This window comes from Clinocottus analis, unplaced genomic scaffold (genome assembly GCF_023055335.1).
Source record: "Clinocottus analis isolate CAN_PGR_092001 unplaced genomic scaffold, fCliAna1.0.p SCAF_8, whole genome shotgun sequence".
In the NCBI taxonomy this organism is placed as follows: domain Eukaryota; kingdom Metazoa; phylum Chordata; class Actinopteri; order Perciformes; family Cottidae; genus Clinocottus; species Clinocottus analis.
Window position 1 is genome coordinate 11,095,341 of NW_027176240.1, and position 15,322 is coordinate 11,110,662.

General features: G+C 43.0%; 1 protein-coding gene across 2 annotated transcripts in view; it reads right to left on the reverse strand.

Moving 5' to 3' along the window:
* Positions 1 to 15,108, reverse strand: part of LOC137779524 (A-type potassium channel modulatory protein KCNIP2) — an 81,963-nt gene extending 66,855 nt beyond the window's left edge. For both annotated transcript variants that reach the window (XM_068567375.1, XM_068567372.1), the window contains exon 1: positions 14,821 to 15,108. In XM_068567375.1, coding sequence (XP_068423476.1) covers positions 14,821 to 14,893 — 73 coding nt within the window. In that variant the 5' untranslated portion in view covers positions 14,894 to 15,108. The remainder of the gene's footprint in view (positions 1 to 14,820) is intronic.
* Between the last annotated feature and the right edge of the window lie 214 nt (positions 15,109 to 15,322).

Below are 15,322 nucleotides of genomic sequence, written 5' to 3' on the forward strand. Positions count from 1 at the left end.
CCACATTCACTTTCCAAGTTTTCTTGGGAGAGATGCCAGGAAAATTGATGTTTTAATTGTATGAAAAGGTCCCATATTATTGTAATGAATTATAAAATACTAATTCTCAAATTGTACAATAGTGAGGCTCCACTTAATAATACATAGTTAGTGATGATATGCATCAGCTGTTCTTGTTTCAAAGCTTGAGTCTTTAAAACAAAGTATCAATCATTGCTTATTAGAGCACAGCAGCAGTGCAGTCCTCATTGTTCCATGCTATCTTTAGACCGCCTGTCTAACTCAAAGCTAAGTGAAGAGCAGTGCGGAGGATTGTTTAAGGAGCTGGTAGGAAGCAGAGACAGAGAGACCAATTCATCTCTGCTGCTGTACCAGCAAAGTAGGAGAAGCAGACTTGTGAAAGAGGAACACACACCTGTTTTTCTCTTCCCGTCTCTGTTGAAGGCATATCACCCACCCACCCACACACACACACACACACACACACACACACACACACACACACACACACACACACTTGGTGTACGTTTTCCTCCTCACCATCTCCCTTAAAACACAAAAAGAAAGCAGGAGATGGAGAAACCGAGGAACAGGCAGGCACACAGCTCCCCTCTGTTCGCCGTTGTGCGTGAGAAAGATGAACATTTAAAGAAAAAAAATTGACAAGTCTACCAATAACATGTAATATTCCAAAAGTGTCCTGTACCAGGGTTAATCTCTCAGTGGTGAAAATATAAGCAGAGGACGATATGCCGAAATATTACAACACTATGAAATTATCAGAATCAAAATTTTCCATCATTGGTGAAAGTCAACAAGTGTCTGTGATGTAGAGGCTATTGGTGTGTTGAACATGATGACACCAGCTTGTGACACGTTTGCCTTCTTTTCTTTTGTGTGTTTTGAAACATTTACACAGAATGACTAGTTTAAGGAAAAAAAATAATATATATTGTGTTTAATAAAAAAACTAATTTAATAGGATTCAATTCCATTTAATACCCAACCACATAACCTCCTTCTAGCCCGGGTAATACTGCAGTACATCCAAGGACAAAGGTAGAGCACTACGCTGACATAAAGCCAGACTAAGAGGCAGGCGAGTGGTGACAGAGGTTCTTTTCCAGCTGGTTGGAGGTGCTGACAGAGAGCAGCTGTTGTATTGTAGTTCTGAATCAACAGATCAACAGGCATCAGTCTCACCTCCGGTGTGTGTGTGTGTGTGTGTGTGTGTGTGTGTGTGTGTGTGTGTGTGTGTGTGTGTGTGTGTGTGTGTGTGTGTGTGTGTGCCTCACTTGACTGATAGCTGGAAACTAATACTCAAAAAGTGGATGCATTAGTCTGTAAAACTCGGTTTACTGCCTTGAATCCCTATTGAATAAAAAAACGTTTTCATCCCACAATTGACCGACATGGTCGTATCTGAGTTGATTAAACTGCTGTTGCCTCTAGTCTGTGTGTTTGAGTAGCGGCGTGTGTTTTTGTCTGGCTGCTTGCCCTGATCACTTTTAACTGCACGTTAGATGTTTTATTCTGGAGGTCTTTGATAGAAATGAGAGAAAAAAGGATCTGAGACCAAGCGACTCTGGTATTTCACAATCACTATGACAGAGAGGGACAATCGAAGGCCTCTAGAGATGACTCCTGTGGCGCTCTCTCTATCTCTCTCTGTCTTTCATTTACGTACACTCACACCGACACACACTCACACCTTTGATGTGCTTCACACTAAACTTAACGCTTTTTAAACAAAAGCCCAGAAATTACAAATGGAGACATTCAAAAGGGGGAAAATGATACAAGCCAATGTTTCTAAATGTGTATAATAAATAAATAATTCAGCTATTCACAATAACACAGTGCACAATGTAATGCCTCTGCGACATGATGAGGTCATTCAGCAAACATGACACCAATGATGTTAGTCTGTGATTGTTTTTGCAAATTTATTGCATTGGCACTCTCCACTATTCACAGCCTGAAATGTAAAACAATCATAACTTTGGAATGATGATAAAGGGTAGCTTGTTGCATTAGAAATTATTCATCATATCCCAGATGGTCTGCTTGTACTGTAAAGGTCACTTCATAGCACAATGCCTAAAGGGTACTTTTAACTTACATTATCTACCATATTTTAGCTTATGTTCTTTAAGACTGACTTGTCCGACAGGCAGAAAGATCTCTTTCTTTTGCTTCTTTAACTGTCCAACCTTAATCCGAGTTCACCCCGTCATTCACACTGAGCTAGAGGGCTAATGTGAAGAATAATACATCTCCCTTAGTGACGACCTCTCCACACATACGCACAAACGAGCATACACACACATAAGTTTAAATGTGAACAGTGCACTCACATCTTGTGCCCACCAAAGCATGAAAGCTAGGGATGAAACTATTTATTTTACATCCGGCTTAATCCTCTTCTCGTCCACCTCCAAGGAGAAGAGAAGAGGGTTGAGTAGGGAAATGTTAAAACTGATACTGACTCTCATTGATAAAAGTGTGCATGTAGAGGAAAAAAAGTGTGAGGGTGAAAAGCGAAGGTGAGAGAAGAAGTGAGAAGAATCTACAATAGAGCTCTGCCTCATGCTTGTCAAACTCTAATGACTCACTGATGCAAAGACCTACTCGGGAATGTCAACGAGGTGGTACTGTACTACACACACAATCCCACAAACATTTAACTCCTTCACAAAAGCACACACAGCAACCAAGACGTCTCCCTGCTCTGCTCACAGACGCCTGTCACCACACACAAAACCAGCCAAAGTAAAAACTTAAGCTCAACTTAAAGACAGTAAGGTGCAATTAAGTGCTGGATTTTGAATAGTGGTGTTTAATAGCATTTCATAAATATCGTAATCAAATTTGTAATTGATTCAAGCATTGCATCCTTGATTGAATCCACTAGGGTTCTCTTCCAAACGTTACATATTTGAGCCCAGTAACAACCTTTTGTTGGCTGAAAGACTGCAGTTGTGTCACGAGTCGACCAAGTGTGGCTGGGCAGAGACTTAGGTGCAGAGGAAATGACAGGAGTCCCATCAAAACAATCAAAGTTACAAAACAAGGGAAACAAACTGGAAACACACACTGAGACACAGCTCATAGGCGACACACACAGAGAGAGAGAGAGAGAGAGAGAGAGAGAGAGAGAGAGAGAGAGAGAGAGAGATACACATACATATATATATATTCTGCTTGCATTCCTCTAATTCATGTGTTTTTATGTTCCATTTTTAATTCATTATGTTGTAAAGGGCTAAATTCCCACGCGCCTTTTTGTTAACCTTTTTTTTGTTTTACGTCTCCATTCTTCCATTGGGAAATGTGTGTTTGACCTCATGTTGCAATGCATTGTGGGTAACCCCTTTAGGCAAAGTCAGCAGGCTGACTTACGGAAAAGGTTCATAAAGGGCTCAAAATGTCCGCCACAGAGCCCTCAGGCACTCCGCAATTTGACAATGGGACACCTCTAAACCCTCAAGGACTTCACGGGGCGCGCCTCAAAGTCTGTGAGTTCGTAAGGGTGGAGATTGGGATCCGATTCGTGCCAATGACTAAACACACAGGGGGAGACAGGCAACGAGCCACAGGTGGAAACAATGAGGGCGGGGCTTCACAATCACACCTGGGAACGACACACGAGGAGGGAGGAGTCTGGAACGAGAACTGGTGAAGAGAAGAAACAATCAGGAAACATGGGAAGACACACACATAGAAGTGTTACATGTTGTGAGTAGCAGTCTAATTAATGCTTACAACTTGGAGCTACAACTTAATTAAAAACATTGTTGAGCAGCATGAGCATCCCGTTAGATTTGTATTTAATACGTAGCTGAAACATGGAAGTAACAGGTGTGGCTTTTGTACTTTTGCACAGCTTTCACAAGCATACTGCTCCAAAAAAGGAAGGTCCCAATTAAGACTAAACTATTATCATGTTGACCTTTTGGCAGTCATTTCTTGTACAGAATTATAGCTACAGCTGATATAATCACCTAATGATTTTACTTTTTAATAGTCTTTTTTTAAAGAGTCAAGAGAAATAAAGCAATCGGTTAGGCTCCTTAGAGCTCAGGAAATCCAGGTATTTCATCAACATAGAACAGATAAATCAATAAATAATATGATCGTGTGTGACAGCTTTCCAGGCATATAACTCACATAAAAGTGAAACTGTAATAAACTGGTTCAATCTTCAAACTGTGCTCAACCTTCTCAGTAAGTCAGGAGTGTCATTATTCACCGTAAAGTTTCCTTTGATGCCAAAATCCAGCAACGCCTCTCAGTCATGATCATGCAGTAAGGAAACAACAACAGGCCCATATTTCAGGGCATGAATTTAATACTGGCCTCATTAATACTCATTACCCCTCTTAATGACTTTGTGAATGTGCATCAGTACGTGCACACCGCATTTCCTTAATTCACTCTCATTGGAAGCAAATAGCTTCTGGTTGGGAAAAAACAACCTTCAGACAGATGCTGCTCTATGACTTTCTTCAAGCACATTTTCCATTACAGCCTGTATAGTTACATATCATTATAGTATTTACATTGCTGCTCTATGGAGGTATGAGTTACAGTTCAATATCATGCTTGGTCATGCATGAGTCATGCATGATGCTTCGACAAACATCAAATACAGAGAAAGCTTTTTCAGTAAGCTTTTATTTTTATGTGTTTGATAAATACAAAAGTAACTCAGTCCAACTCAGTTCATCCGATACATCTCCACCTGTCCACCTTCAGATGTAAATTGAATTACCTGAAACTGGTTGCGCACTGGACTGACTTTCCAGAGGAGATATAAAGACCACGCTGTCAGGAAGTCTGACAACCTGGCAGGCCTTTGAGAACAGCCCTGCACTTTGAACTTGGTTTGGTGGCCACAGATGAAGATGCAGGTCAGGAAGAAAAAAAGATAGTGTCCTTTGCATGCCACACATTCAATAAAGAATTGTAAGAAGGTCATTAAATGTATTAAATGTAGTGTATGAACTCAAGGATGTGAGTGTATATTTAACTTCTTAGGTTAATATAATAACAAACGGATGAATGTAAAAACTGACAGTAAGAAACTCGCTCTAAAGCCCCAAAGAGTGCCAGTTATATTGTTAGACTCCTAACATTAGAACATCTAATCTCACCTAAAATGCTATGCTACTAAGGAAGTACTGTCAATTTTTAAATTGTTGTTTTTGCTGCTTTTGGAGTCTCAACCTGTCTGGATAACTGGAAGGAACGATTTCTTGGTTGAGTAACATTATTGGTTATTTGTGGTGGAATTAGAAGTGTAGGCATACATAACTGAAAGTCAATTTAGGCGAACAGCTGAAGAAAAATATTGCTAGTGAAGTTGATCTCTCTCTCTCTCTCTCTCTCTCTCTCTCTCTCTCTCTCTCTCTCTCTCTCTCTCTCTCTTCTAGACATTAAGTTCTGCTCCACCTTTGATAGCAATGTCAGTGGCTCTGCTTCAGGTCTGTAACGATCCCGTTGCTGTCATGACTGTCACTTCACCAATCAATCAAACCTGCCTGTGTGCGAGTCGTATTCTGTGCGTGTGTGTGTGTGTGTGCTTGTTGATTAGTAGACTCCATTAACTCTTATGAAATCCTGGTGCTCGGCCGTGGTGCTCGGGGAGAAGCACTTATGGAACGTCAGGTTGCTGTGTGAGTAATCGGTTTACCAATGCCAGAGGGAGATAGCAGCGGGGAATAGGATTTTCAAGCCCCACAAGCAAACATCCAGAGCGAGCAGTGTGCCTTGGAGATGATTAAAGCAAATGGATTTTCAAGTTCACAAATATGTTGTTGGACTTCTAAAGTCTGTGTATTTACAAGTGTGCAGTTTGGTGCGCCTGCCTAAGGGAAGTTCAGGCTGGTTCAACAGTCAGAACACAATGGCAAAGCAGTGAAGCGCAAAAGTCCCAGCTCAGCATTTCAACGTTTCTCAATAACCCTCTCTTACACAATTGTAATACCTTAAACCGTATCGTAGCCTCCAAAATGCTACCTCATCCCACTGTGCACATTTAGCTAGTTGCGGATTTGGCTGACTTCAGCATCTCTCCAGGGAGAGATTTAAAAAAAAAAGTTGTCAGGAAGTGTCCCGTCTGACAACCTGGCCGCAGGCTGACAGAGGAGCAATATTGAGGAAGGCAGACATTTTGGGGGATGGAGCAAGGACAGCGGCCGGTCAGCGAGCTAATGACGCTGGACAATAACACAATATGTTGTCCGACAACAAAAGCATAGATTTTAAGATTCCTAGAATTGATATTCAAATTGGATTATCTCTGTCTAGCATGTTGCCTACTGGTATCGTTTGTTTAACTTCTCCTCACATATTACAGCAGAAAATGATCAAGGCTGACTGTGTTTGATGGATGTTGATTTTTGTTTCGATAAAAGCACACAAGAAGTAATACTAGTGTTGGATTTTGGCTGTTGACATTTCAAGTATACTTAAAAGATGATTCTAGTTTCTTAACCATGATATTGGAATATTTCCTTCAAATCACCACAGAACATTTTACCTTCAATTAGCTCAGTATCTACAGTCCAGGTAAAACTCCCCTGATCGTTTGGACTCATATGGCATGAAAACAGTATCATTTTTCATTGCTACTGAACAGAAATTACCATTCGCCATTAAACGCGGCCTTCATTGAGCGATGTTCAGTTTATTCTGACTTACTGACAGATATCGACAAGGCGTTGCCCACTGTGCTTTCCTCTCTGACTGTTTCACAGCTGTGCACATGCATGTGTGTATATGCATGTGTGTGTGTGTGTGTGTGTGTGTGTGTGTGTGTGTGTGTGTGTGTGTTATTGAATAGACCTTGTCCAAAGTTTTGTCAGCTCTAACTGATTGATTGTAAGTCCAGCTGCAGTATTTTCCCGCACTGTCCTCCCTCAGGTAAAAACCGTGCGTGCGTGCGTGCGTGCGTGCGTGCGTGCGTGCGTGCGTGCGTGCGTGCGTGCGTGCGTGCGTGCGTGCGTGCGTGCGTGCGTGCGTGCGAGATTTTGGTTTTGACAAGAGCAAACCCCAGGCTTCCTCTAATCACCTCTACCTCCTTATCGCTCTCTGCTGTGCTGTCAATCACTGAAGTTGTTACTGAAGAACCTTCAGTGAATAGAGTAAATGTCCTCAGCAGGCCGTTTCACAACACGGTCACAGTCAGTCCTGAGCCATGTTTTTCCATTCAACTGTCAAGCAAACTTTTGAAATGTCGTAGAAAATGAATGCAAATGTTTTGCATGAAGTGGTTTGGATAGTTTAAACTAGGCTACAGTGTAGTTTTGTCAGATGTTGGCGCTATGGGCCATGCATTACTGTTATCTGCCAACAAAGCAGAAGAAGAAGTTGCAAACCAGAAACACAGCAAGTTGGACATCTATCCGATCTACGAGAGAACAATTAAAAGAGGACAGCAAGGAAACCTTTAACTGTACTTTCTTGTCAGCTGCTATCAGTCATGTTTCAAGACAAATATTTGCGCGTTATGGTAATATCTGAGGACTGTGACAGCAGAACCAGCTGATCAGTGATGTGAGGTACGTATGTTTTCTATACCTCAGATTCTTGTGGACAAAGGTGTTTTCATATCGCATTTAGGGCCTTAACTCTTTTTCCAACAAAAGGAAAAAACAACCTTTTCCATACAGCTTTTCTAATGTGATACTTCAAAATGGATAAAAAATACACAAATGAAAAGGCGACTACTGTGTCCTTATTTGTGCCCTCTTTACTTTTCACAATGAAGGGGAAGGCAGAATATTCTTAAAATCATATGTACATCTTTTGTTCAAACTCACAAATGCACCACTTAAATGAATAAAAAAGAAAGGAGAAAGCTCGCTGCCCACACTTCTACACACGTCATTTCGATGGCAGTCACGAGTGCCCTTCAGACAACCTCTACACAAATGTTTACAGCTTCACCCACACAACACACGCACACCCAGTAATCCCCTATCTTCAATCTGAGACGTGCAACCCGATAACCTCTGATGACAAAGGACTCTCTTACACACACACACACACACACACACACACACACACACACACACACACACACACACACACACACACACATATACAACATGAGTCAAAGTGCATGAAGAAAGGGGAACCGGGTGGGGACCTACATAGCGTTACACGGTAACATTGTGTGGCTATCTGCTGGTCTCTTCTCCATACTGATGAGCTACGATCAGTCTAATGGAGAGCGGCTGAGCGAATGGACAGGAAATCATCCTGTAATGCGGATAAGATGATGTGAGTGACAGTACAGCAAAGCCAGAGAGAGACACACAATGAATGACACGGGGCTCCGTCACACTCGGAGACACTTGGAGTCTGCCGATCAATCAGTCACTTGTTGATGAATATCTGACAAGGAAAAAGCATCAGACTGATGACGTTTATCAAACAATTAATGAAATATTTATTTAAATTCATCCGCTGCCCCTTTATTCCTTCATCCTCAGATGTACATAGACTTTTCATTGGCCAATTATACTTCTCCTGCCCACCTTCCCATCTCCCTTTGCTTCATTCTTCATCTTCACCCCTCTTCTTCTCTCTTCTTCTCTTCTCTTCTCCCTGCAGGCATTTATAATTGAATGTGTTTACAGAGAAGGGTCAGGGGAGAGGGGAGAGGTGAGCAGGGTTTATTTTAATTAACTATCTCCCAGCGCCTCCGTAGATTTGGTCAAAGATTAAAACTTGTTAGGATTGACGCCGGCTTCCAGGCCCATTAGGCTACTGGTCCCACTGTGGCCTGAGAGAGTCAAAGAAGTAGAGGGGCTGGGAGGAGGAGGGGCGGGGGGGGGGGGTGATGCCGCTAAAAAGGGTGGTCAATGAATGGAGAGCAGGGAAGTAGAGGTGGGATGAACCAGGACACGTACAATGAGACACTGAAGACACTGTTAGACAGAAATGTATATAATATTATTATTATTTAATCAGATCTGTGAGTGTGGAGACAGAGTGGGGGGGAGGAGTGCGATAGAGTGAGAGGGAAATAGAGAGTGCAGCTAAGGTAGGGACTGTCAGTCAAAATATTTAGAAATGTAGGGAACATTAGGGAGAGAAGAAGGAAGACAAATTGGCAATTACATAGTGTGAACTCCTTTATTTCTACATGCAAACATCCACTTTACATGAAGAGGCATACAGATGAATGCTAGAGAGAGCTCAGGTGGCAGCACCCATGTCATTACAGGTCAGACTGTACTGATGCATTGGCGGGATATGATTGTCAGGAAGAGCTTTTATAACAGGTCAAACACAGACTATACAGTCTGCCAACTAACTCATCTTCCATCCTTTCTCTCCCCCTCTCCTTCCTTCCCATCTTTCGTTATTATTTCCTTCTTTGCTTCCCACAATGATTCAGCCAATGTGACATATAAGCCATAAGTGAACCACTCCAAGCATTCCTCCATGTAGGAATCCAGTCATGTCACATCCGCCATCCTGGCACTTCCAGGAGCAACTCGGGCCCAGGAACCCAGAGAGGATCCCTGACGAGGCAGTGTATGTCACACATGTCACGGTACATCGGTTGACACATTAAATCAAGTCTTTTAATTAGTGCCAGTGGCCATTACGCTTCTAGCTGCAGCAGAAACCGTCAACATGCTGAGAATGTGACTCCAGGCTAAACTCCCTCTGTCAGGCTCGATTATGAAAGCAATCTCAGCCCTGGAATCGTTTTGGTCTCGCAATTGTAAATTATTATTTTCACCATAGGGGCCGTGGGCATCAATCAGAAGGTTGGGGTGTGTGTTATGTAGCTTCCAGACCAGCTACTCTATTGTTGTTCACCTCAACACCTTTACCCTCTCTCTCGGCTATTGTTTTTTTTCCCTGGCACGGGTATGAGTGTCAGAGCTTTTGAAATTGCTCATTATGAAATGAGTGTGCGTGTGTGTGAGAGAAATGAGCTCTCCAAAGTCATCAAAGGCTCAACATCTCTCCTCCATCTGACAGCTGAGCTGCTTGAGACAAGTCAACTGTAGAGGACGTTCGACATATTTTTTACATTAAGTAAGAAATACGTCACCCCATCAGTATTAGTATCATACACATTGTGAAGTAGAAGAAGAAGCAATATTAGTCCACTTCTGATTAATCTTCTTAGCGTAATTTATCAACCAGTTGATGAAAATGTGCCTAATTGTGCTTGCAACATTTCTCAAACACATGGATAAGAAGTGGAGGTAGCCATTGCGACTTGGCATCGTGACGTAGCCATCGTGACGTAGCCATCGTGACGTAGCCATCGTGACGTAGCCATCGTGACATAGCCAACGTGACGTAGTCATTGTGAGGTAACCATCGTGACGTAATCATCGTGACGTAGCCAACGTGACGTAGCCATCGAGACGTAGTCAGCGTGTCGTAGTCAGCGTGACGTAGCTATCGTGACATAGTCATCGTGATGTAGCTATCGTGACGTAGCCATCGTGACGTAGCCATCAAGACAAAGTCATCAAGACAAAGTCATCAAGACAAAGTCATCGTGACGTAGCCATCGTGACGTAGCCATTGACACGTAGTCATTGTGATGAAGCCATCGTGACGTAGCCAACGTGACGTAGCCAACGTGACGTAGCCAACGTGACGTAGCCAACGCGACGTAGTCATCGTGACCTAGCCATCGAGACAAAGTCATCGTGACATCAACCATTGTTTGTGGACTTTCGTTTGAAAGCCTTAAGTTTGGTGATTTCGCCACGATGTTGTTTTTGACGGTAACGGTAGCGACATGTCAATCACAGTAAGCCCGCCTTAAAGCATACTCCGCTTTATGGTCTATTTGACTCAAGATGGAACATAATTTACGAAATGAACATCTTGCTGTATTGAAGAAGATTTGAACCTGATGATTGAGCCCATAAACTCATATTCATAATGTTTACTGAGATAAATCAAGTGAGAAGTAGAGGCATTTTCTCATAGACTTCCATACGAACAAACTTATTTTTGCAACCGGAGGAATCGCCATCTGCTGGTCAGAGAGAGAATGCAGGTTTTGTGTGCGCGTGTGCGTGCGTGCGTGCGTGCGTGCGTGCGTGTGTGTGTGTGTGTGTGTGTGCGTGTGTGTGTGTGTGTGTGTTTAAATCTGCACTTATTTTCCCCAGTGTGTAAGTGGTGCGTATAATTGTGCTGACTTTTGCAAGTTGGGCAATGTGCTCACTTTGCAAAAATGGACATGGAGCTAATCTGAGAGATGGACTTCGTTCCCTGATTTATCCTCCAAACACTGAACAATCTCAAACACACACACACACACTCACACAAACAGGAAGGTGTTTATACACAATAGTGTCTTAAACATGAGTGTCTTTACAATTTGCACACATTGACAAATAAAAACGTGAATGTCCCGTTTACTGGAGTCCTCTGTTTATTTTTTACCGTTTCCTATATTTAATATGAGTACATATTTTTGAGCTGAACATCCAAATACGTATGAAAAAAAACTACGAGAACATGAATTCACCGAAGAATATACAAATACACTTCAAGGTCATAAATAGGACTTCAATATTTTCATGAACAAATAATGAGACCATCAATTCATTGTTGTGTCCATAAAATGTTTGAAAATGGTCAATCACAGTTTTTCAGAGCCCGCAAAAGTGGAAGTGATTATCCCTGCCATGTTAAAGCGAAGTCCACAAGGCAAACAAACAATACACCTCACAAGTTTTAATGAAATATTCAAAAACACCAGGATGAGATAATGCCCACTATTAGGATCTCGCAGGAACAAAGGGATGGTTGGCAGACCGGCTGCCAATCCAAACTGATTCAGCCTTTCGACAGTATTCTATGCAGAGAAGCCATTGTGTGCGTGCGTGCGTGCGTGCGTGCGTGCGTGCGTGCGTGCGTGCGTGCGTGTGTAGGTGATATGATTCCTCTTGAATATGGCTTGTGAGGTGGAAGAGGAGATTACTGCACCACGCTTCTATAATTACCTCTCATCTCTCTCAGCCGGTGCTCTTCAACACAACGAGGAACGCCAGGCTACCACACACGCCGACACATGCACACATACACACACACACACACACACACACACTGTGCGGCGCGCTTACAGTACAATGTAGCAGGCTGAGAGGGAGTTATTTCTAGAGGGTTACATTTCACTCAAATGGTGATAGGAGACCACCCACACTACCTTGAAGGAACACAGGTCAGCTTTGCTTTCAGCACACACACACACACACACACACACACACACACACACACACACACACACACACACGGGCGCACACACGCACACACACACTATCTCTATCTCGCTGTAAGTAAGAAGAGTGACTCACCTGTAGCTGTCCTTCCCACACAAAAGAACCCATTTAGGAATCCATTCTCTCAAGTCAAGCACTCACATCACACTACAGCCTATACTTTTGCATTTTAGTGTGAATTATGCAGAAAATCACCTGTTCTATCTCTCTCTCTCTCTCTCTCTCTCTCTCTCTCTCTCTCTCTCTCTCGCTCTCTCTCTCTCTCACACACAAACACACACACACACACACACACACACACACACACACAGAAACACACACACAGACCAGGCCACTTTGCGGGCAGCTGTGTCTATAATATGAAAAATCCCACGAGCAGCAATTTTTCACCACAGATTTAGTTGCATCACATCTTCATTACATTGCCTCTCCTTGGTCGGAGAGCCGGCCTTAATAACCATGCAAACCATCGGGGCTAAGTATGTTTTCGAGTTGACAGCGTCTTGCAAAGATTAATTAACAATTCAAAGCTTTGAAAAAGTCATTAAAAACTATGCCACAAGTAAATTGCTCCGCCACACCGAATGACTTGGTCCCTCTCCTTGCTCTAGTATTAAAAAAGCAATATGACTTCTTGCGGACAGTCAGACACAAGGGACCACTTCCACAAGCTGGACTGAGGAGAGGGGGGATGAAAGAGGAAAGATTGAAGACGAAATAATGATTATTCTGAGGAGGTTAGATTTACATTGCAGAAAGTTTAATCTCCTTCACTGTCACATTTACTAATCCCCCGTAATGCATTACATTCTCAGGTGTGTGTTGCACACTAATCTGCAATTGATTACAGAGCCAAAGGAAAAGTTCCATGCCGGTAGGAGAAAAAAGAGAAGTCAAACTGCTGAAGTGTGTTGTGTAGTCTCTTAGAAGCCCTGCAAAGCTCACTGTGTGTGCAGGCATGACGGCCAGCACACTGTGTGGGCTGGCTGACATAATTTACAATCCCCATATTGAGTAGTAAAGCCTGATGGATGTTTTTCAATTCGGCAGAACAAATTCTTTTCTTTTTTGTAACTTTCACCACTGGACTGTACAAAAGTGAAGCTGCTGCCTCTGAACACACCCACACACACACACATACCCAAAGATAAACCCAGCACAAGATACACACACATACTGAATGTTGGTTGCACGCACACACACAGGGTTTCACTGAGACACCTTGCAATCTTTTCTTAATTTGGTAACCATTCAATTTGTGACAGAGGGCTGTTTAGCTGCTAATGGAAGGACTTGTGCAAATGAGATTATATGTTCCCATGGAGCCAGAGGCACACAGCTGTCTGGACAGCCACTGGTTCGCTCTGCAGGCCTGAGATGTGTGCAGGCATTAAAACAAGCATTTTCTTTAAGCAGCTGGCAATTAACATGCAAACGGCGCTCACATAAGTAGAGGAGAGCTGTGTCTAACGTGACAATGGGAGGCTGTGGTGACAGGGAAACACCTGAAGAGAGTGCACAGCTCACATGAGGAGCAGGTATATGATTCCACTCAATGATGTGCTTCATTATAACGCGATAAAAATGGATGTGTACACACACACACACACACACACACACACACACACACACACACACACACACACACACACACACACACACACACACGAGCACAATAGGGACACGTTTTTTTTTTCAAATCTAAAGAGCTAACAGCAGCAAACGAAGGTGCGCACGAACAAATGTGCTCTGTTTGAGAGTCCATGCCATTAAGTGTCGCTCAGGTGTCTGCTGTGCTTGCAGATAATATCAGCTCTTTTTTAAACTATAAAACACAGACTTCGACAGATAAGGCTCGCAGCGATATGAGTCAGAAGCGATAGCAAACCAAAGCAGAGAATCTGCTCCGCACATCACGCATCAGATCGGTCAGACAGGTGGTATATGCCCCGCGGCGCCTTTACAGCCAAGACAGCGACAATAAGGAGGTCTCCCATAGCTGATCCAGGGCCAGCAACAAATACACTGTTGTATTCAAATTCATCTAACGTTACGCACCACATTATGCAACCACACCGACATGCAACAATGACATTACAAGATTCAATGTGTATTTTTTTCCAATTGTATGTCATTTTTTTCAACTCGTCGCCATTCTCTCTTTCATCATAAATCATAATTAAATGCAGTTATTTGCCCAAAGTAGGCTAGTAGCACATGTATATTACAAATGGTCCACTACTTTTGGTAACACAGCAACCACATCAATAAAAAGAGTGTTACCCCGGAAGCGAATAATTTAAGTAGCGAGAAAGATGTAAACGTAGCCTCCACATAAACTTGCTCTTCAAATAAATTGTCAGTATATGTATTTAGTTTGTTTAGTGATGAGATGAATGACGAGCAAGTTGAGACATTTCAAAGCCATCTGAAGTTCGGTGGACCCGGCTCCTCTCACATCATCAGCCTGACATATTGAATCTTTTTGTGTGTGCAGACAATCGGACAACATGCGCCGGTGTTTCAGACGCCGGTTACTCACCCGTGAGCTGGTCATAGGATCCGTCCAGCTCTCTGGAGTCCGATAAGCTTTGGTCACGGTTTTTCGCCTTCATTGTCCCCGTGTGCGCCGGAATGTGGAACTGTGGCAAAAAGCTGATATATTGGCGATTCTATGTGTGAAATCAACAGTGGGTTTGTTGTACGCCTTCACGTACGATGGCTACAAGTATACCGCTAAGAAGTCATGATGGATTTGCCATAGATACAAAATAAAGAGAGAGAGAGAGAGACATAAGTTGTTTTCCCCCGTGTCTGTTTCTGCGTGCGCTCTCGGCATCCAGGAGCTGAGTGAACCAAAAGCGCGCTTCTGGTCGGCACTCTCACATGGGCTGGCACGCGCGCAGGCACACACACACACACACACACACACACACACACACACACACACACACACACACACACACACACACACACACACGCAGACAGAGAGAGAGAGAGAGAGAGAGAGAGAGAGAGAGAGAGAGAGAGAGAGAGAGAGAGAG